At 45.6% G+C, this 23,016-nt stretch overlaps 1 protein-coding gene across 2 annotated transcripts in view; it reads right to left on the reverse strand.

The window, feature by feature from the left end:
* Positions 1-22,749, reverse strand: part of SLC44A5 (solute carrier family 44 member 5) — an 84,812-nt gene extending 62,063 nt beyond the window's left edge. Inside the window, exon 1 of one of the 2 annotated variants that reach the window (XM_054165381.1) lies at positions 22,531-22,749. In XM_054165381.1, coding sequence (XP_054021356.1) covers positions 22,531-22,567 — 37 coding nt within the window. In that variant the 5' untranslated portion in view covers positions 22,568-22,749. Of the gene's footprint in view, positions 1-22,209; positions 22,362-22,530 lie in introns of those variants that run through there. The other variant, XM_054165380.1, reaches the window with a different exon arrangement.
* Between the last annotated feature and the right edge of the window lie 267 nt (positions 22,750-23,016).

Below are 23,016 nucleotides of genomic sequence, written 5' to 3' on the forward strand. Positions count from 1 at the left end.
AGGCCATGCAGCGGTGTCAAGGTGGCCATGGCTGGTGCCAAGTGGGAGCTGCCTGCAGGACCCTTCATTACAATTAATTAGCCATCAGAGATTATCCTGCAGTCAAAGGATATATGCAGCACATCAGAGGCTGCAGAAGAAGCTCTCCCTGCAGCACAGCACAGGGCCTTTGCAGGTTAATTGCTACGTGAATTGCTAACTCCTTGAAGTGCAGCGGTCTTCCAGCAAGGATCACCACAGCTGCCAAGACTAAATAACATAAACACATTTTTGTACTCAGATGCTTACATGACTTCTCATAGTTTCATAACCAGCACTTCTTAAAAATCATGAAGGGAACTTAAGGATCAAAACCTTATGGTTATCCATCGAACAGGAGCAATGGAACAGCTCCAACGCAGACAGCGTCTTCCATTGAGGCACTGGGTGGCAACCACAAGGTGAGAGCCAACTGCAGGGTTACTGTTTCAAGCGTTAAGCCTCTCTGAAGCATCAGTGCCTCAGCTCATCAGCTGGCTAGAATGAGGTGAGCTCCACACTTTCAACAATGGATACTAGCATACTTCACCAGAGCATTTGGACTCTAAAAGGGTACAGACAGTAGTCTATGACTATATTCCCTAACACTTTTCATTAATGTGAACACCAATCATGTGTGCATTTACTAAGTACTCTACACTCACATTTCAAACCTTTTGTAACTTGCTCAGTTAAAAGGAGAGATTTCTTTATGGGTTCAAAGGAAAGGACCCATGTTAAGCTTTCCTGTAAGCTGAATGAGGCCTGAACTAGTCTAAAACAACGCTTCAGAAACTTAATCCCTCTCTAGTGCTTCTAAATTTTATCTTCTGGTTTTTTGGTTCTTTTTTTTTTTTCCAAAAAGACAGATGGAGTTTCTGAAGAGCAACTTGAATTTGTATTGCACTCACTACACATAGCAGCAACTCCAAGAAAAGCTACAAACATTTCCACTGAAGACCACAGAAGCCTTGAGTTTATCTAACATTTTAAGGAGCAGGCCTTATGCTAGAGAATAAGATGCTGCAGATAAGAATCTGAAGCATTCTGACTGGCCTTTTGCATGTTTGCTGAAAGGTTTTCTCCACTCTAGTAATCCAGCATAGACTAGCCTAAGGGGAAGGCACAGGTCTATAAACTGAATTAGGGGCCTAAAGAAAGGAACTAGGTAGGCTTGAGGGATCCTGTTTCAAGCAGAGCACTACACACCACTACCTTCCCAGGGATGTAAAACCTGGGAGATCACAGTCAATAAGCCAAAGGAAAACAGGACTGGTAGACAGGGAGACTTGCTTGCTGGGGGAAGCACGATTTCCAATCTGTGCAAGTAATGACTTTATTTTGAACAGCTTGCAGCCAAAAAAGTAATAACAATAGTAACAATTCTACTGCGGAGACAAACTCAGGTCTCTCCTCACTCCAATAACTTTCCTTCCCTGGTCTTTTTCATGCTTCTATGAGTTTATATTGCCATGATTGCCATTGTCTTTGACAACAATACATTATCATTGGATGAGTTTTTCACTATTTCATGTTCTTTCCCTGTTCCATATAATCTGAACTTTCTCTTTTCTTGCCAGACAGACCTCAGATGTTCACAACATTCTGACAGCGTAAGAACCCTGGTAAACCTGTGCATCTTATCAAAGTGTTCTCTTTATTTGTGGAAACAGGACAGGCAGTTCTGAAAGGAGAGTGATGGGAGAGACACTGGTTATGCTTAATCCACATCTAGGTTACCAGCCTTTGAGGACACATTTACCAATCCACTTTAGTCTGCAAAAGAGAAGGCTCTGAGAAGACCTTATTGTGGCCTTCCAGTATCTTAAGGGGGCCTACAGGAAAGCTGGGGAGGCTCTTTTTAGGGTATCAGGTAATGGTAGGACTATGGGGAATGGAAAAAAAATAGAAATGGGTAGATTCAGATTGGAAGTTAGGAAGAAGTTCTTCCTCGTGAGAGTGGTGAGACACTGGAGCAGGTTGCCCAGGGAGCTGGTGGAAGCCTCATTCCTGGAGGTTTTGAAGGCCAGGCTGAATGTGGCTGCGAGTGACCTGATCTAGTGTCAGGTGTCCCTGGCCATGTCAGGGGGGTTGGGAACTAGATGATCCTTGAGGTCCCTTCCAACCCCAACAATTCCATGATTCTATGATAAAAGTTTCTTTTAATCTTTCCTTTCTTTCCCTTCCTTCTTCATACTGCAGTGCCTTATCTTGGATCACTAAAACATAACCTAGAAATATTCTGCTAGAAATCTCTTCCCCACACTTAGAGGGACCAGATGAGACGAAACATTTCTTCAACAGCAGCAAAACTTATTGGAAATAACCATTTGCTAAGGTGCCACATAGAGAAAAAAAACACCAAATAAACAAACATGCAAAGAACAAGCTAAACCCAGCTTGTCTGGAGGACCTGTTCTCTTTCCAAGAAAGAGGAAAAACACACACCCTCCTTGGAAGTAGTCCTGAAAATGCAGCAAATTACATAGAATACATAGAATAAACCAGGTTGGAAGAGATCATCGTGTCCAACCCATCAACCAATCCAATCCACCTAATCAACTAAACCATGGCACCAAGCACCCCATCAAGTCTCCTCCTGAACACCTTCAGTGATGGTGACTCCACCACCTCCCCAGGCAGCCCATTCCAATGGGCAATCACTCTCTCTGTGTAGAACTTCTTCCTAACATCCAACCTAAACCTCCCCTGGTGCAGCCTGAGACTGTGTCCTTTTGTTCTGGAGCTGGCTGCCTGGGAGAAGAGACCAACCTGCGCCTGTCTACGACCTCCCTTCAGGTAGTTGTAGAGAGTAATAAGGTCACCCCTGAGTCTCCTCTTCTCCAGGCTAAGCAACCCCAATTAGTTATCACCTAGCTCTTCTTGTCCTCCAGCCCAGAGCATGCTCTTCTATCACTCTGACCTTCTATTCATAGCAGAAAGAAAAATTTTGAGGTATCAGCAATTTGTAATGTTTGTCTAGAAATGCAATTTGCCTAAGTAATTTTGAGGGAGAAAGTAAGTTCATACACATCTCAGTTTTCTATTGTAATCTCATGCAGTCATTACTCTTACAATGAACAACTATTAAACTGCAGTTAACATTATCAAAAAGTTAATAAAATTCTGCTAAATTAACATGGAGACTGGCACGAGACTTCAGAGGAAGGCAGAGTACAGTTCTTTGCTAAATAGCCCATAAAGCAGGTAATGCTATTGGAAGGAGGAAATGCAATTTAATCTGAGGAAACCACAATTATTCTAATTGCAGAAAGGTTACAGCCTTTGAGTAAGCTTCTTGCAAAGTCATTATGATGTAGAAGAAACTACTTTAGAGAAGGAAGTAATCGGGGTATTACCAGGCTGCAACACTGTGCTTGCTGACTGTGTGCAATTTCCATTTTATTCCACCTGGGAAAAGCAACACTGATCTTTAGAATAGATTAGAATAAACCAGGCTGGAAGAGACCTTTGAGATCATCGAGTCCAACCTATCATCCAGCACCATCTAATCAACTAACCCATGGCACCAAGCACCCCATCAATCCACCCATCAGACCAACATCCGTCTGTCTACAACCTCCCTTCAGGTAGTTGTAATAAGGTCACCCCTGAGTCTCCTCTTCTCCAGGCTGAGCAACCCCAGCTCCCTCAGCCTCTCCTCACAGGGCTGTGTTCCAAACCCCTCACCAACTTCGTTGCTCTTCTCTGGACTCATTCCAGCAAGTCAACCTCCTTCCTAAACTGAGGGGCCCAGAACTGGACACGGGACTCGAGGTGCAGCCTAACCAGTGTAGTGTACAGGGGCAGAATGACCTCCCTGCTCCTGCTGGCCACACTGTTCCTGATGCAGGCCAGGATGCCATTGGCCCTCTTGACTGCCTGGGCACACTGCAGGCTCATGTTCAGCCTACTGTTGACCAGCACCCCCAGGTCCCTCTCTGCCTGGCTGCTCTCAGCCACTCTGACCCCAGCCTGTAGCTCTGCATGGGGTTGTTGTGGCCAATGTGCAGAACCCGGCACTTGGATGTGTTAGTGGTAGAGAGCAAGAAGGTCTCCCCTGAGCCTCCTCTTCTCCAGGCTAAGCAACCCCAGCTCCCTCAGCCTCTCCTCAAAGGGCCCAGTTTGACAGGCTCCCAGGCCTGTCAATAGATCAATAGATTACAACACTCACAAATTTTCACATCTGAAATATTTCATTTCACAAGCATTCATGGTAGTCTTTAACATCAGTGTTTGTGTGAACCATGAACATTTCAAATCCCAGAGTAAAAAAAATAATAAAATAAAGCAGTTGTTACATAATCTGTGCCTCAATAATGAGAGCATGACACCCCTCCACTGCTTCCTGGACGATCCACATCAGAAAATTGGCTCAAACACACCACAGTTTTTCCCAGCCAGACAAACAGGCTCCTCCATGGAAGATGGGGAGCTGTGAGAAAAGAGAAATTATGTGCTGCACTACATGGATCAAGTCCAGTACCTCCAGGTTGTGTAACAACTGTAGGTCTGACACTTCCTGGAAACACAGACTGACAACACATGGACTAAACAGAATGGGCAGAAATGCAAAGCAAGCCTGTGCCTCCAAGAATGCCAGCCCTCCTACACCCACGTACATACAGCATAGCACAGCACTTGTGGTTGTTCTGCCAGTGCTGGCCTTATGTTTAGGGTATCTGAAATTGAGCATGAAGGGCAGAAATGTTCAACTATAAGCAGTCTAGAAGTTTTGGACAATACCTGTAGCCCTCAAATGCCACAGAAGCAGAACTTTTCAGTGCAAACCCAGACTTAGCCTGAGAACACTAGATCCACAGAATCATGAGGAGAGGCTGAGGGAGCTGGGATTGTTTGGCCTGGAAAAGAGGAGGCTCAGGGGTGTCCTCATTGCTCTCTACAACTACCTGAAAGGTGGTTGTAGCCAGGAAGGGGTTGGTCTCTTCTCCCAGGCAACCAGCACCAGAACAAGGGGACACAGTCTCAAGCTGCACCAGGGGAAGTTTAAGCTCGAGGTGAGGAAAAAGTTCTTCACCAAGAGTCATTCATCATTGGGATGTGCTGCCCAGGGAGGTGGTGGAGTCACCGTCCCTGGAGGTGTTCAGAGGGGATTGGACATGGCACTTGGTGCCATGGTCTAGTCATGAGGTCTGTGGTGACAGGTTGGACTCAATGATCTTGGAGGTCTCTTCAACCCTAGTGATACTGTGATAGAGTCAACCAGGTTGGAAGAGACCTCCAAGATCATCCAGTCCAACCTATCCCCCAGCGGCAGCACTCAGGAAAGGTGTCATTCATGCTGCAAGTTGTAGATATTGTACACTGGAAAACAAAGTGCTTGTCCACTCAGATTGCCCTGATCACCTAAACAAGCTCAATGTTATTGCAAAAAAGAAAGGAAAAAATAACTAACTCTGTGGTCTATGCAATAGCAATATTTGTCCTTTTGTGAATGCTACCCTCCAGGATGGCAGGGGTTTGGTTGGTTAGTTGTTGGGGGGGTGGGGGGTGGTTTGTTTTTAAAATCTTATTCAGCTTAAAATAGGACTAATAGATGGTTCTCTCACTGTAAAGAATTTCTTCGTAATCCCCAGTCTAAATCTACCATACTCAAGCTTAAAGCCATCCCCTCTCATCCTGTCTCTCCAAGCCTTTGTTAAAAGCCCTTTTCCAGCTTGTTTGTAGGCCCCAGTAGAAGGCTGCTGTAAGGTCTCCCCAGAGCCTTTGTTTCTACAGGTTGAACAACCCCATCTCCCTCAGCCTGTCCTCATACAGGATCATCTTCATGGCCCTCCTCTGAGCCCTTTCCAGCAGTCTGATGTCCCTCTGATGCTGGGGGCACCAGAATTGGACACACACTCCAGGTGGCATCTCCTAAGAACAGACTAGAAGGGCAGAATCATCTCCCTCATCCTGCTGGTCACGCTTGTTTTGATGCATCCCTGGACATAGCCTTCTGGGTGGCAAGAACATGTTGCCACTTGGCCTTGTTGAACCTCATGAGATTGGCTTGGACTCAAGCCTGTCCAAGTCCCTCTGGATAGCATCCCCTCCCTCCAGCATGTTAACCAGACCACACAGCTTGGTGTCATCTGCAACCTTTTTGCGGGTGCCTCAGTCCCACTCTCCATGTCACTGACAAAGATGTTAAATAGCACTGGTCCCAGTACTGACCCCTCAGGGACACCACTTGTGACTGGTCTCCATTTGGACATTGAGTGCAGCCACCCAGCCAATTCCTTATCCAGCAAGTGGTTGACCCCTCAAGTCCTTTTCCAGTTTTGTGATCAAGATGTCATGCAGGACAGTGTCAAATGCTTTATACTAGTCCAGGCAGACAACATCAGTTGCTCTTCCCTTATCCAGTTATACCAGATCTCCATCTAAACTGCAGTTAATGGAGCTTGATCAATTGGAATAAAAATTACTCTGGAGGAGGGGGGGAAAAAAACAAGAACCAACCAAATAAAAGATAGGTGAACTTCAAAGCAAGTGGAAATGGAAATGCCTGATCAAGTAGGCAGGGGAGAAATGATGCAGATGATGCAGTAGGATACACAGAAGGACAAACTGCAAAGCCAATGTAGAAGAGTTCACAAGACTGAGCAGGTGTCCAAGAACAACAGCAGACTTCTCCATATGTCCTTCACTAAAAAATAGTCTACCATAAGTTATTTTCAGAAGGCCTAAAGGCATTAAGTTAAAATCAGACTTGAGTTATCTGGACAGCTGAAAGATAGATGGAATAAACCACAGCAAAAATCAACTTTTTGAGTATCATAGTATCAGTCAGGGTTGGAAGGGACCACAAGGATCATCTAGCTCCAACCCCCCTGCCATGGGCAGGGACACCCCACACTAGATCAGGCTGGCCAGAGCCTCATCCAGCCTGGTCTTAAACACCTCCAGGGACAGGGCCTCAACCACCTCCCTGGACAACCCATTCCAGGGCTTCACCACTCTCATGGGGAAGAACTTCCTCCTCACCTCCAGCCTGAATCTCCCCACCTCCAGCTTCATTCCATTCCCCCTAGTCCTATCACTACCTGAGATCCTGAGCAGTCCCTCCCCAGCCTTCTTGTAGGCCCCCTTCAGATACTGGAAGGCCACAATAAGGTCACCTCGGAGCTTTCTCTTCTCCAGACTGAACAGCCCCAACTCCTTCAGTCTGTCCTCATAGGAGAGGTGCTCCAGCCCTCTGATCATCCTCATGGCCCTTCTCTGGACACCTTCCAGCACCTCCAGATCCCTCTTGTAATAGGGGTTCCAGAACTGGACGCAATCCTCCAGGTGGGGTCTCACCAGAGCTGAGCAGAGGGGGAGAATCACCTCCCTTGCCCTGCTGGCCACACTTCTCTTGATGCAGCCCAGGATCTGGTTGGCTTTCTGGGCTGCAAGTGCACACCGAGAGCTCATGTTGAGCTTCTCCTCCACCAGCACCCCCAAGTCTCTCTCCTCAGGGCTGCTTTCCAGCCAGTCCCTGCCCAGCCTGGATGTGTGCCTGGGATTGCCTCAACCCAGATGCAGGACCCTGCCCTTGGTCTTGTTGAACCTCATATATATTTTTTAATCTAAGCAGCCAGTTTTGTAATTAAGAACTGTACAAAGGAAGATCAAACCCAAGGACGTCTTCAAGGAGCAATTCTTTGCAAGCCATGACCTGGTCTTAACCATCACCAATAATTTCTACTAATGTACCTAAGCATTTTCCAACTTAACACTACGTTCCCATAAACTGAATCCAAGTAACTCAAAGCATTAAATAAGAACTTGATAGCTATAATATGCTGCTACTTGGTTTTGACTTCTGTATAGTATACTAATGAAACGATTCCTGAATGCTGACAAAGAAACACAGTAAGCCCCACACGATTTCTTGACAGAATCATATAGATAATGAGTATGTACTGACAAAATGCAGTTTAAAGTGACAATACATGTAAATTCTGAATGCTTTAGGAAATGCAGTAATGAATTTGCTTGGAGAAAAAAACAACATCAATTACCTGAAGCATAAGCATACATTTTCCTGTTGCTAACAGGAAAAAAAAAAAAGGAAGGGTAACAAACAGTTTTCCCCTGTGAGTACCTTCTATGTGAATCTATCTCAATCACTAAACCAAACCAAAGCTTCTGTAAAATTTGAGAAGATTAATATAGATGAAATGTGACAACTTGGGAAAACAGAAGACTCTTCTAACATCACATGCCAAAAGGCTGTCACACATTACTGTTCTAGTCTGGATGGATTCTTCTAGAAGCAGGCCCAATGCTTTTTAATCCCAGGCTTTTTAAGACGTATCAATAATTGTCCTCAGTCTCTCTGCTTCACTGTAGACTTTAAAAAGCAAACTACTGTTACAGTTGTGGGTTACTGCACTCAGAAGTCTGGAAATATTAAGTGAAGCCTGTTTGCCAGTGACCTCTATAGTCTTGCACCACATTTTTAGTATGTTTGGTGATTATTTTATGTCAAGACATGTTCCTCATCTCCCACACTATGATTTTGGTATCCACCCTGCTAAGTCCTAATCTAATTGTTCTCCAACTCGTGCTGAAACACAAAAGCAACTATGTGTTTTCACAAAAAAGCCACTATTAAGACTTAAAGTTGGAGGGGGGAGGAGGGAAAGGCATTTTCTTTATGTTCATGCTTGGATTTTCAACCTCTCTTCAAATACTTCCCACTCACCAGATGATTCAAGCAAAAATCTGCCCCACAGTTCACATTCCATCCTACTCATATTCCAAGTGTTTGAAGCATTTCAGTTGTTTCGCACAAGGGATCACCAGAAAGCAGCACATCAATCCAGAGCCTGATGTAATTGGATCATGAGATATCAAGACCTCTTATTTCTGGGATACTCTGATGCTCTGACAGGGTTGTATCCATACAATTCTGTGTTTACACTTGCTTTGAGTGTATTACCTGAACAAGAAAAGTGACTGGAAAAATGTCCTTCAAGTGTGAGCTTCTTAACACATATTCTGCAAGTTTCCTGTAACACTCAAGGTGTGCAGAGCTGATGGCAACAGGAGGCTTCCTTTACCCATTAGGTATTTTGTGACCTTTTTCTAACGTGATAGTCCATGACAACATCCACTGTACTCAGTGCTTTCAGAGGAAAATTTTCCTCACAGACAAAATACTTACTTTATTACAGATTCAGCCTTTTACCTTACCAGAAGATTTGCAGCTAACCTTCAGCTGTACAGAAACTCTGCTGTGACTTTTTTTTCCTACCTAGTCCTATGAAAATCACCAAACAAACGTACAAAATCACCTCCAACAACTTGCTGATCAATGTTTATCACTACTGAGGTTTTGCCAAAAGAGAATGGCGGTTTTCCCTACAGTGAAAAATTATGCCTTTCAGAGAATTCACAACTGGAAGTCAAGTACAAATTCAGCCTGATAGGTATCTTGTGCTCTAAATATGATGACACTTTAGCCACCTGCAATTACCTTGGGGGAAGGAAAAAAAATAGAATTACTTGAGATGGTGACACAATGCAAATGTAACACAGAAGGAAACATCAGATTCCCTGCCTTTCACTCACTTTGTTTTTGCTATAGGTCACATCCGTGGTGTTGACACCAGTACAGTGAAGGTGGGGGAAAAAAATTCACCAAATTCCTTTAAAACAGAGGGAAGCAGCAAAGCAGCAGGTGATAACCTAAAACATCCTTCCAAGCAGAACCATTCTTTTGTGACAAAAATACACACAGAAGACAGACAGACACCAAGGTAAGGCAAAGCACATACTCCTGATTCAAGGTGCACAGTGGTCACACACCGATGATGTCAAAACAGATGCCTGTAACAACATCAGCTATCAGACAAGAACTTACCATCCACACTAATCATTAGCATATTTACTTTTTATCCTTGCAGGCATGGAACCTCAGAATTACTTAGAAGCATCCACACCAGTAAAATGAGCAGTATGTGTCTGAGAGAGCGGGTCTCAAAGGGTCAGGAGGAAGTTGCCAGTAACCACAACCTAACTTGCAGCTGCTTTGGTAACACAACTAAAGCAGCACAGAAAGACAATGTGTAATTGTCATTAAATGTAAACATAGCACACAAAAGTACATAATATTTATCTTCTAATTCAATATTTATCTGTTGTCCATCTTTGACAAAGGAAAGGTGAGGTCACAGGTGAAAAGCAAACTAATCCCATTAAAAGGAAATAGTGTACAAAACAGCATGCTCCAATGACAGCAAGGGAGAGCAGAGAGACACAGGACTGTGCCCTGCATTGCACTATGACAGGCAGCCAGGTTAAACTGCACTAACATCAGAAAACACACTGTAAAATACTGCCCAGCTACACCAAGGTTCTGCTCATCATGTGTGTGTGAGTATAGACAGGACAGCACAATGCAAACATGCTTGAAATGGCCAAAAAGTGCAGTGCCATAGACTACAATCCTATCCTTTCCTCCAGTGCTCCAGAAAAGCTCAAACCATCTGCTTTCATGTACTGCAAGATAGACAAGAAAGGCAGGAGAGGCCACAAACTAGCTCCAGCACATGTGCAAGGCCTTATCCTAGGTCAGTTCCAGTGTACCTTAGATTGTTCACTGAGTCTATTCAGATTTCTTAACACTCATGTTTATACTTTCATATTATACCATGTGTCAGAATGTTGAAGTGCTGTCAGAGAGAACATGTGAACTCCTTTTTGATACCTGCAAGGACCCAAGCTCCCATCCTGACTAGCAAATACAGATATGTCACAAATAGCTGCTAGGATCCATGAATGGATTCTGTGGGGAGAGAAGAAATATTTCCCCAAATTGCTCCTTTAACATGTTACCTTTTCTTGCTCTATTTTCCTTACACCTCTGAGTGAGACAGAGCAGATATAAACAACATTCATAGACTTTCTCATCAATCTTTTCCTGGCAGTGGTTACAGCACAGAAGTCTTGGAAAAGTGCTCTTGGCAGCTGAGGGGTTGCTTCCTTCTGCTTGCAAAGCCACACTTCCAGGTGTACTACCCAACTTCACTGACAGTTTATAGCTCAGAATTCTAGAGGCTTTATTTTGTCACTATTCCCAGTAACAGACTCACTTGTTTAGCAGTTAGCTTTGGTTTGTTTTGTTAAGAAACTGATAGACTTCTCTTCCTGTATTGTTTTTCAGTATCCCTGCAGTGGCAGGAGGGTTGGACTCGATGACCTCTTTGGGTCCCTTCCAACCCCTGACATCCTGTGATCTTGTGATCCCAAACCACTCCTTCACTACCTACAGATTGTTTGATTCCCTTTGCTGAAAGCTTCAAGACAGCTGCTGAGATGGATGTTATCCCTCAGACTGGAGTCCCCAAATGGTGGCTAGCCTCAAGTTTACAGCAAGATGCTGGACCAGTGCTAGATACCTCTTGCCACAACACTCCATCGCTTGTGAAGAGCCTATCAGCATAAATTAGCAAAGGTCTACTCAGCATGAACTACATAAATAGAAATACAATGTATGCAGGTACTATGGTACTAGCTCTCTAAATTAAGTGATGCATTCCTGGCCATAATCATCATGATATTGATGTTTTGTTTAAGTGCAGTAGGAACCTGGACAGGTGCCAGAAAAAATGATAGCAAGGAAATAAATGTGTGTATATATATATTTGGGGAAAATATGCATATAGATGTGTGTACACATATGTATAAGCACTTTATTATCTCACAAATTCCACCCTAGCCTTTAAGTTACTGATGGGGGTTAACACTACAAGAGTTCAAGAGCACTGGTCGCAGGCACATAGCACTTATTATCATTTTCATGTTTATAGCACTTGTCCAAATGTAGCACAGACCTCACATTGTACCAAAACCAACAAAAAGGCACATTCACAGATACAGCTCATTGCCTTTTGTCAGACAGAGCAAAGCAACAGCAGAGGAGCTATTTATCATTCTGCTGGGGGGGGGGGGTGTGTGGAAATAAATCTAAAAATAAATACTGTATTTTGCCACACTGTTAGTCAGCTGGTTTTTCACAGCCTGATCACGTCCAAGAAATCCTAATTCTTGTAGAGAAATAAAAGTGATGGGGAAAAAATAAAAATCAACAATTATTTTACTGTAACATCCAGTACAAATGATCTTAAATAATAAGTACCAGAGCTATTATTCAGCATATTCATTTATTTGAAAGTGCACTGATTATGAAGGACACTAATTCAGCTACCAGATTTCATGGCACATCAGCTTGTACAAGTCTAAATGCTTGGCATGCAACTGGCCCAGCAGGACTTTGTTAACCTGAAAAAGAAGATATAAGAGATAATTAAGCAGAATCCAGCTCGTGTGTTAGAGCTCCCCTACCCTCATCACATCAGAAGCACATGCTAAACCATGTGTTTTAACAGATTATCTCCTGGTTTAAGAAACAGATACAAGCATGAAGCTTCTTGTTGGAGGCATAACCCACCAAACACCTTTTGAGAACCTCATTGGTCTACTTGAAGGAGAGGATCTCTTCAGGCCAAACTTCCCTGTCCTGACAACTGCCAAAGGCCAATCAGTTGCAGTTTCAGATTTTAGTACAATAAAAGAGCTTTGACTTCAAAGTGACTACTCAGAGTATGTTCAAGTAGTATGGGCACTTGCTGCAGCTCTCTTCAGCACAACCTAGGAAGGAAACCATAAATTCACTTACATGGATCAAGGTTGGCAACATACAATTATTGTGTGGCCTGCATCAGAAACAGTGTGGCCAGCAGGAGCAGGGAAGTCATTGGGCCCTCTACTCAACACTGGTTAGGCCACACCTTGAGTCTTGTGTCCAGTTCTGGGCTCCTCAATTTAAGAAGGATACCGAGACACTTATTGTAGAATAAAATCATAGAATCAATAAAGTTGGAAAAGACCTCAAAGATCATCAAGTCCAACCTGTCACCACAGACCTCATACCTACTAGACCATGGCACCAAGTGCCACGTCTAATCCCCTGTTGAACACCTCCAGGGACGGTGACTCCACCACCTCCCTGGGCAGCTCATTCCAATGACTAACAACTCTCTCTGGGAAGAACTTTTTCTTCACCTCAAGCTTAAACTTCCCCTGGCGCAGTTTGAACGTGTCCAGAGAAGGGCAGCAAGGCTGGGGAGAGGTCTCAAGCACAAGCCCTGTGAGGAGAGGCTGAGGGAGCTGGGGTTGCTTAGCCTGGAGGCTCAGGGGAGACCTTCTTGCTCTCTGCAACTGCCTGAAGGGAGGTTGTAGCCAGGTGAGGGTTGGTCTCTTCTCTCAGGCAACCAGCACCAGAACAAGACGACACAGTCTCAAGTTGTGCCAGGGGAAGTTTAGGCTGGAGGTGAGAAGAAAGTTCTTCCCAGAAAGAGGAACTGGCCATTGGAATGTGCTGCCCAGGGAGGTGGTGGAGTTACCGTCCCTGGAGGTGTTCAAGAGGGGATGGGATGTGGCACTTGGTGCCATAGTTTAGTCAGTCGTGAGGTGTTGGGTGACAGGTTGGACTTGATGATCTCTGAGGTCTTTTCCAACCTTACTGATTCTATGATTATGAATTTCTGCATCAGCAGCAGGCTGTGTGGAGTCACGGCACAAGCTGGAGAGATTTCCTCCTGGCTGCTTTTATTAACGGGTGCTCATAGCAGCCCAGCTGCTGTGAAATGCCACAGCAGATTAATGTGAGATGAAAAAACCACTCCTGATGTTTCACACGGATTGCAGCACTACCATTCAGAATGACAGGTATAAAGGTATTTATATCTATGCCTGGATAGAAGTAAATCCCAGAGACTGGAATTCCAGGATCATAAAAGTTTGGTAGCAAGACATTCAGCCTGAACTACATGGAGAGGGAAAAAAGGCAAAAAAACATTAAAACAAAGTTGAAGTGGCACAGATCTTTCACCCAGAGCAACAACAATGGATTCCTAAGCAGAAAGATTCACCAACTGACAAAACTACCACGTTATGGTAAGTGTAGTAATTCTAACTCCCCAGTGGTTATGCTTCACGTTTCCCTGCAATGGCTCATTTGCCAGAAAATACAGCCCAGGGAAACAATAACACTGACAGCTTTAAAAACTCCATACAGGTATGTAAAGCCTTGTTTTGATAACACAGAGAATTACACTAAAAGCAGCAGGTTCGAGCTTTACCTCCTCCTGCATGACAACTCCATCACACACACTTTCCTGGAGTTTGTACCATGTAGAATCTGCTCCAGTTCATCCAGCAGAGGACTGGGCAAAGGTCAGAGTTACTTTTGTCACATCATTGTTAAATTGTATGGTAGCAGAGAGAATTTATCCTCAACTACTTATTAATATCCTGCTTGTTAAAAGGCAAAGTTAATTTCATCATAAAGAGGCCTTTCTTATTAAACTATGTTTTTTTCTGGGTAGTGTTCAGTGACAAGCATAATGCTTGGCAATAAATAACCAACTGAATAGTGTAAAATATTCCCAACAGTTAAGCTGACCTCTTACTTAAAAGATGCTCTGATTGCATCATCCTTGTTCACGGCTGAGCAACAACCTTATCCCCCAAATGGCTCACCTTCAGGCAATATACTAAAAGACATACAATATTCAAGCTCTAAGGGATGATAAATCGGAGTCTGGATGCTTTCACATACTCTGGAATCTTAATTGGACAGGAAAGTGTAGTAATTAATTTGGTTCAGGAAATACAAAGTACTAGCCCACTAGATGAGCATTTTGTATTGACTAAAACTTGCTGGGTTTATTGCCTATTCACTTACTGACCTAGCCATTGCTGGTAGGCAGTACCTTTCATATTTCAAGAAGATACAATGATTTCAACTCAGCTACTTATATTAACAAGGTAAGCACTTATCCTTGTATCAAGGGAGATGTTTGTCAATTCAACTGCAGCGCTGTTTGCGTGTTGCCAGTAATCTGCTGAAGACTGAATACTGAATACTGAATACCACTCCAAAAACCTAGAATGTGCCTAGTTTTACCAATCCAACTGATCCCATAGAAGTCTCCATGATAATCCAAATGAGGAAGGGATGTTTAAGCTGTTTCTGAGATCAGCACAAGGGAGGAATCCCGTGACAGTATTGCTATCACCAGAGTACCAAAGTACAGACACTTCTGAGATATCACAAATGCCCAAGACACTAAGAACACCCAGTTACCTTTGTCATCAGGGTTTTACCACAGAACACAATAAACCACACTGCTGTTCAGAAAGCCACTATTCTACTGGGTAAATACTCTGCATTTTTTTAAATACCCAGAGTCCAATAACAATCACACATGTCTTTAACACTGCCTAGATATTTATACCATACCCTACTGCAGTCAATCATGTACATTTAAAGCTTTCAGAGTATAGATTATGAAAATATGTATACAGGCCTGAAATCACAGAATCACAGAATATATGTGGTTGGAAGAGATCTTCAAGATCATCTAGTCCAACCTTTGGCCCAGTACTGAAGGATCAACATTAAACCGTGTCCCCAAGCGCCAGGTCTACATGCTGCTTGAACACCCCCAGGGATGGTGACACCACCGCTGCCTGCCCTGGGCAGATCATTCTGATGTTTGATAGCCCCTTTGGTGAAAAAATATTTCCCAATATCCAGCCTGAACCTCCCTGGCACAGCTTGTATCCAGTTCCTCCAGTCCTGTCACTTGCCACCGAGGAGAAGAGGCTGTCCTTCTCCTCATTCCAACCTGCCTTGAGGTAGTTGTTGAGAACCAGAATGTCTCCCCTCAGCCTCCTCTTCCTCAGACTGAACAACTCCAGCTCCCTCGGATGCTCCTCATAGGACATGTGCTGTAGGCCCTTCATGAGCCTCACTGCCCTTCTCTGGACACACTCCAGCACCTCAGTGTCCTTATAGTGAGGGGCTCAAGTACATATTTACATAACTGACTGGAAAGCTAATGCAAACCTTTGTATTCACTCTTACACAGTTCTATAGCGACATTTCCCACTGTAATATGGTAATTTAATATACATAAGAAGTTTGGATCACAGTATCACACAGTATCACAGTAACTAAGGTTGGAAGAGACCCCAAGGATCATCAAGTCCAACCTGTTCCAACAGACCTCACAACTAGATCATGGCACCAAGTGCCACGTCCAATCTCCCCTTGAACACCTCCAGGGACGGCGACTCCACCACCTCCCTGGGCAGCCCATTCCAATGACGAACGACTCGCTCAGTGAAGAACTTTCTCCTCACCTCGAGTCTAAACCTCCCCTGGCACAACTTGAGACTGTGTCCCCTTGTTCTGGTGCTGGTTGCCTGGGAGAAGAGACCAAAATCAGCCCTGTGGATTATCAGCCCTGTGCTTCCAAAAGTTTTAGAGCACAACTTTCTGTTGATTTCTTTCAGGGAAAATTTTGAGTTAAACTTTTGTAATGACAAAAAAGTAAAATGAAACAAGTTTGTAGCATGCTTCTAATTCTTTCTTGACAGCATACTGATTGTTCAGTGGGTTATGGTATCTGCTTGATATTTTATCTATTCCAAGACAACAACATCATTGTAAGAATATTCAAGGTGATCATTAACTTTCCAACTGCAAGTAATAAATATATCAGACAGCTCAGAGTATGCAGACACATCTTCACATTAGAAACCTGCTTTAGGCCCCAACTCTGCTCTGGGAAGAAACTATTCTTGTACTTGGAGATATTAGAAAGCTCAATCACATACGGGATGTGATGGCCTTGTATGTAGTCAAGAAAGAAAGAACAAGTCACTTTCACCTCAAAGTACACAGGGCAGGATTTGCAGCAAACCATCTTTTTGCAAGTATTGCTTGAGGGAGGGGGTTTAAACTATTTCCCAATAACTTTATAATGTGATTGCATAAACCTTCTCTGTGCCTTTTGTTTATACTTCCCAGGAACTTATGATTCCCCCATCAACTCCCATTAAGTCTGCTGGAAGAGTGGACATGTGTTAAGGTAATTTGACATTCTAAGAAAATCAGCAGGAGGTAGGCAAAGACTCCCCTGTATGTGCCTTGAGGCGTGAAAGGTTAAGCAAACACTATATTAAACTGCAGAGAATCAAAGATGGGATGAAAGGAAGTTATTGTCTAAATGCCCCACAAAACTTGATTGACTGACAACAAAGTCAACCAGTCACAAGACAAGAGTATAGGGAAACTGGCTTCCTCAGTTCTGGTACTCATGGAATTCTCTTTAGCTCAATTTACTTATCTACTGTCCAGAATTTCACCACAATTTAAAGCTTTCTCCTTCATGCAATTACTAGCCATGCAAATTAGAGGCATAGGGTATGAATTGTAGTCATCTAGACAACCTGGGACAATAGCTGCTTAATACAAATACAAAGCAGTGTACAGACCATAGAATGCTTTGGATCAGAAGGGATCTTTCAACATCACCTAGTTCAACCCCACCCTGACACAGGCAGGCACATCTTTCACTAGATCAGTTTGTCCTAAGACATATCCAACATGACCTTGAAATACTTGCAGGGATGGGGCATTTATAGATTCCCTGGGAAACTTGTTCCAGCACCTCACCAATACAGGTTGTGGCAAAATAAATGATTCTCCTCCTTTCTTGTAAGCCCCTTTAAGCACTGAAAGGCCAGCAGAAAGACTCCCTGGAACCTTCTCTTCTGCACGCAGAACAACCCCAACTCTTTCAGCCTGGCCTCACAGTAAACAGCTTCTAGCTCTCCCATTATTGCTGTGGCCTCATCTGGCCCTACTCCAACATGCCCATGTCTCTCCAGTACTGAAAACTTCAGAGTAGGTCTCAGCAGAGCAGAGGGCCAGAACTCCCTGCCTCCACCTGCTGCGGATCAGCTCAGGACACAGCTGGAGCTGGGAGTGCATGGTGCCAGATCATGTCCAGTCTACCACCCACCAACACCCACAAGTCCTTCTCCACAGGGCTGCTCTCAAAACATGAGGACTGCCCTGACTCAGATGCAGCTCCTTGCACTTGGCCTTCTTTGAACCTCATGAGGTTCACACCAGTCCACTCCTCAAGCCTGTCAAGGCCTCTCTGGGTGGCATCTCTTCCCTCTAGCAAATCAACTGCACCACTCAACCTGGTGTCATCTGCAAACTTGGTAAGAATACAATCAACCCTGCTCTGTTGTTGAACATACTAAACAGCGTCAGTCCCAGTACAGACACCACCCACTACTGGTTTCCACTTGGGTACTAAGCCACTGGGATAAGGACCTTTTGGAGGCCATTACCACAGGACCAGGGTAAAAAAAGAAGCAACATGTTAAAAAATAAAGTTCTCAGTCAGAGACCTATCTGCAGTACCAAGTAACAGGAAACCTATTATGATGTGCTGCTTTTAAAATTCTCTCTGGTTTTGTCCCCAGCCCCCTGTGTTTATTTCAGTTAACTGTTTTATCCAAAACTAGGATGTTAGCAAAATCAGACATTACTGGAGTTCTGTATCTAAATTCAGCAGATATGCTCAAAGAGTAAATTATTTATCCCACCTGGAACACGCACTACAAAGCCTAGTTAAAGTGGACCAAACTTCTGCCAGATGAAGAAATGTTTAAACCATCTGAAGGGGGTGGGGGAGAAAGTGTTAAATCAAGTTTCAGCCTTAATATGTACGCATGCCACTGGCACAGTATTTGAACCCAGAAGTACATGGAACAATACACCAGGGTTTACATAGAATACATAGAATACATAGAATAAACCAGGTTGGAAGAGACCTTCAAGATCATCACGTCCAACCCATCAACCAATCCAACACCGCCCAAGCAACTAACCCACAGCACCAAGTACCCCGTCAAGTCTCCTCCTAAAAACCTCCAGTGATGGCGACTCCACCACCTCCCCAGGCAGCCCATTCCAATGTGCAATCACTCTTTCTGTATAGAACTTTTTTCTAACATCCAGCCTGAATCTCCCCTGGCGCAGCCTGAGACTGTGTCCTCTTGTTCTGGTACTGCTTGCCTGGGAGAAGAGACCAACATCCGTCTGTCTACAACCTCCCTTCAAGTAGTTGTAGAGAGTAATAAGGTCACCCCTGAGTCTCCTCTTCTCCAGGCTAAGCAACCCCAGCTCCCTCAGCCTCTCCTCGGAGGGCTTATGTTCCAAACCCCTCACCAACTTTGTTGCTCTTCTCTGGACTCGTTCCAGCAAGTCAACATCCTTCCTAAACTGAGGGGCCCAGAACTGGACACAGTACTCGAGGTGCGGCCTAACCAGTGCAGTGTACAGGGGTAGAATGACCTCCCTGCTCCTGCTGGCCACACTGTTCCTGATGCAGCAGGAACCAGCAGGGGCTAAGGAGGGTTTCTTTGCAGCAGTGTCAGAGCCGATGGCTTCTGCATCATACAACACTGCCATGACTAAAAAGCTCGTTTTCCTTAGGAGGAAGATGCTCTTCTTGCATGGCACATACATGTAACTGGATGAAATTGGGAAGGGCAAATGCAGACCAAGCTGCAAGAAATAATGTATCTTTATAGAATGTTTCATAGTCCATCAAAAGCTCTTCCACAGAAACAGAAGAACCTCCCTTGAAGTAGCAGTAACAGCAGTAACTAGGAAGCCCACTTACAGACTCAATTACAGGGTTTTGATTGCACCCACTACTAGCAAAAGAAACCATATGAAAGTAGTTCTTACTAGAGAGAACCTAAATATGCAGATATAAAAAAAGTAAGCTAAATTTCAGTAGAAAGTAATAAAATTTGGCACTTCATGTACTCCTTAAAATAGCAATTAACATGTTATTTAAAGACATCCTCATCCATTTGGAATTCAGTGATTTGTAATCAAACAACTGCAGTACACTTCACTACTATAAGAAATTGCTTATGTTACTATCAAGGCTAAGGGCCTGATTCCACACTGAAGTAAAAAAAAAGGGGTTTTTTACTATTGATTTCATGGTTCCATGGCAACCCTTAATATTGCAATTGCATGAAAGAAACTACTACTTTGGTTAAAAAAAGAAAAACCAAACCCATAACTCCAAATATCAGTCACGAGAAAAGGAAATAATGCATAATTTGCCTCCCTAACTTCAGTGGAAACCTTCCTGTGGGAAAGAACTTTGGTTTCTCTCATTTGGAAGTCCTCTGCTGGAGAGAGAGACCTCAATAAAATCAATGTCCTTGTTCCTGACAAAACCTTCCTATTTAACCCATTTTAAGGAAGAAGTTGACGCAGTTCCTGGAGCCAGCTTACAGCCGTCCCAGTGAGGATTAAACCTGAGGAGCAACCAAGAAGCTCGGTTTTAAAGCTGAGTTTACTGCTCCTCTCACATATGCACACAGACAAAGCAGTGAAAAGAGAGAGCTTAAGAGGAACAATGCCTATGGGCTTCTCAAAGCATTTTACAAAGCCATATTCCACTAGCAGTCAACCATTCCGCCCAATACCTGAGGCTTTCAGCAGCTGGTTTAATTCACAAGAACCAGTTCCCTGAGAGGACATTTGTTAACTCAAAGAGAAATCTGAGATACTTACAGAACTGTTCCAGGAGCCAACCATCAGCTGTTGACTATAGCCTTAACTCGTCTATTCTACAGAATCAGACTGATGTGACAAGTTACAAGACCAAAACTTTTGAGAATCTGCCTTTGCCATTTATAAATTAGAAAGTCTCAAGGTTCCAAAGAGAGAAGTTTAAGATACTCTGGAAAAATATACCTGTGGGATAATAAATAATGACATAGCCAACGAAGTCAAGAAACTAACTATTACAGCAGCCTGATTTGAAAAGGAAAACCATGTTGTGTATGCTGAATTTGGAAAACTTTCAGTCTTTAACATTATGTGATCCAAGAGGTGAAACAAATCTGAATTCCAATCTTGCTTCCCAATACGACCAGAGCACTTACTCAACACTCCTGCAAATGTGGGACACAATACACATCACCACTAATACAACCCACGTATGCAAATGTAAGGAAGTAAACACCCTAATGACAGCTAAAAGAGCAAATATTCTAGCCAGAGTAATTCTTGAGAACCACAAGTTGGTTATAGAGACATTGCCCTCCTCCCTCAAGCTGGGTAAACTGAAGGATCACGCCCTCTTACCGGAGAAAGATGTTCTGGAAAAGTAAGTTTAAGAAATGATTGCACTGTGGCAAACACAACGCTTCGTACTTTGTCATGCCTTTCTTACCAGTGTTCTTGGCTCATCAACAGCAAGTGAGGAGGCTTATCAACAGGAAGAGAGGGTTCAGCACCTGCTGAAGCCTATTCAAATGGGTTTTTTCCCTTTCTAAAGGCTGCATTCCTGCTTTTCTTTCAGACAAATATTTCCGTGCCTATCTTTCTACCATCAGCACTGGTATCTGTGGTCTTAGGCCTACTCCCTCTGCAGTAACTAGCAAAACCATTCGAATTCCATAGGAGTAGGCACTGATACCCTCAGAAGTTAACTAACTATTGAGTCACCTATTTAGATCTCACCTCAGGCACACTCTCATTTCTTTTTCGTTTGTTGTCCCCTTGCTAAAGGCTGTTTTCTCCATCTCAGGAGGCAGACAAAGCTGTGAAATTCCCTTCAGCCCGATCAAGGTTCAGAGCACAGAGACGAGCCGCAGAGCGGAGTTTTCCGAGCTGTCACACGCAGCACAGCGCGCTGGCGATGTCGCGGCCAGGCCGCTGCACGGAGCGCGGGCAACCCCTGTGTGTAACCGGCAGTGTCCGGCCGCGCCGGCACGCAGCCCCCTTCCCGGGGCTCTGCTCACCCTGCGGATCGGCTCTGCCATGGAAATCTCGCGCACGCCGAGAGGAAATCGGATTTGTGGCAACACCTCCAAACAGGCTAAGCAGCTTTGCGAGCCCCGTGTCCTCTGTCGCAAACATATTTGCTTCCAAGGAGCAATTAACGCAGAGCTCAAGCACAGAGATGAGTCCTGCCCCCGGTGACCTTCCCGTCGCGCTGGGTACCCCGGTGCGCCGGCGGAGCCCCCAGCCCATACTCCTCAAACACCAGCACCACACAAGTACCACCGGCGCGGCGGGCTCTTGCCTCGCGGCCCGCGTACCCACGGCCCCGGTACCGCGCTCCGCGGTACGCAGCCTCCAGCGCCGCACACCAGTCCCCTGCGCCCAGCGGCCGGCGCGGCCTGGCCCTGCTCGGCCCCCGCACCCAGCGGCCTTCCCTCCCGCCGCCCCGGGGGATCGCACCGCAGCCCCGACCACCCCGGAGCGCCTACGAAGCAGCCACCACGCACCTGCTCCCGAGGAGTGCGGGGTGGCAGAGGCTCTCGCCCTGCCCGCCCCCATCTCTGCACCCGCCGGCTCGGCTCCCCTCCCCGGAGCCGGCCGTCCCGCCTCCTGCGGCCGGGGAGCCGCAGCGGAGCCGCCAGCAGCCCAGCGCCTGCGGGGCCCCTCCTCCGCGGGGGCCCTACGCCCACCCCGCCCCCAGCATCCGCCGAGGGAAACAAACTCCGGTGCTGCTGCACGCCGACTAGGTCCGCAGCATCAACAGGCCAGAGGCAGGCATGGGCATCGGCTGCCTCCGGCTCGCCTTGCCCCCGTGCCCGGGAGCTCACCGTAGAGAGGCGTGGAGGCTTCTCCCTTCCTCGCCATCGTCTCCCGGTGCCCTTCGCGCCGGCACAGCCAGGGGCCCGGTGCCTCCGCCCGCCGCTCAGCGCTCTCTTTGTTGCCGTGAAGGCATGAGAGGCGGCAGCGGCCGGACAGCCTCCTGCTCCGCTCGTCGCAGCCGTTCCGAGCACCACCCGTACCCCACGCTGACCCTCCTGTCCCGTCGGCTTCACCGGCCGACGCCTGCGCCGAGGCCGCGGGGGCGGTGCCCAAGCCGCGCGGGGGGGCGGTGGGCGGAGGGGCGCGCCGAGGGCTGGCGGAGGGGCGGCGGGACGGCCCGCGGAGGGCTGGCGGGATGGCAGCTGGACTGATGTCCCTGTCTCGGGACGCGCGTCGCGAAGTTCGCCTGGGCCCGACGCCAACTTCGGCAGCTGGTGGCAGCGAGCAGCGTACCTGGTGGGGAGCGCGGCGGGGAGGGCTCCATTCTGCTTTTC

Source organism: Dryobates pubescens, chromosome 11, assembly GCF_014839835.1.
Source record: "Dryobates pubescens isolate bDryPub1 chromosome 11, bDryPub1.pri, whole genome shotgun sequence".
NCBI classification, from domain to species: Eukaryota; Metazoa; Chordata; class Aves; order Piciformes; family Picidae; genus Dryobates; species Dryobates pubescens.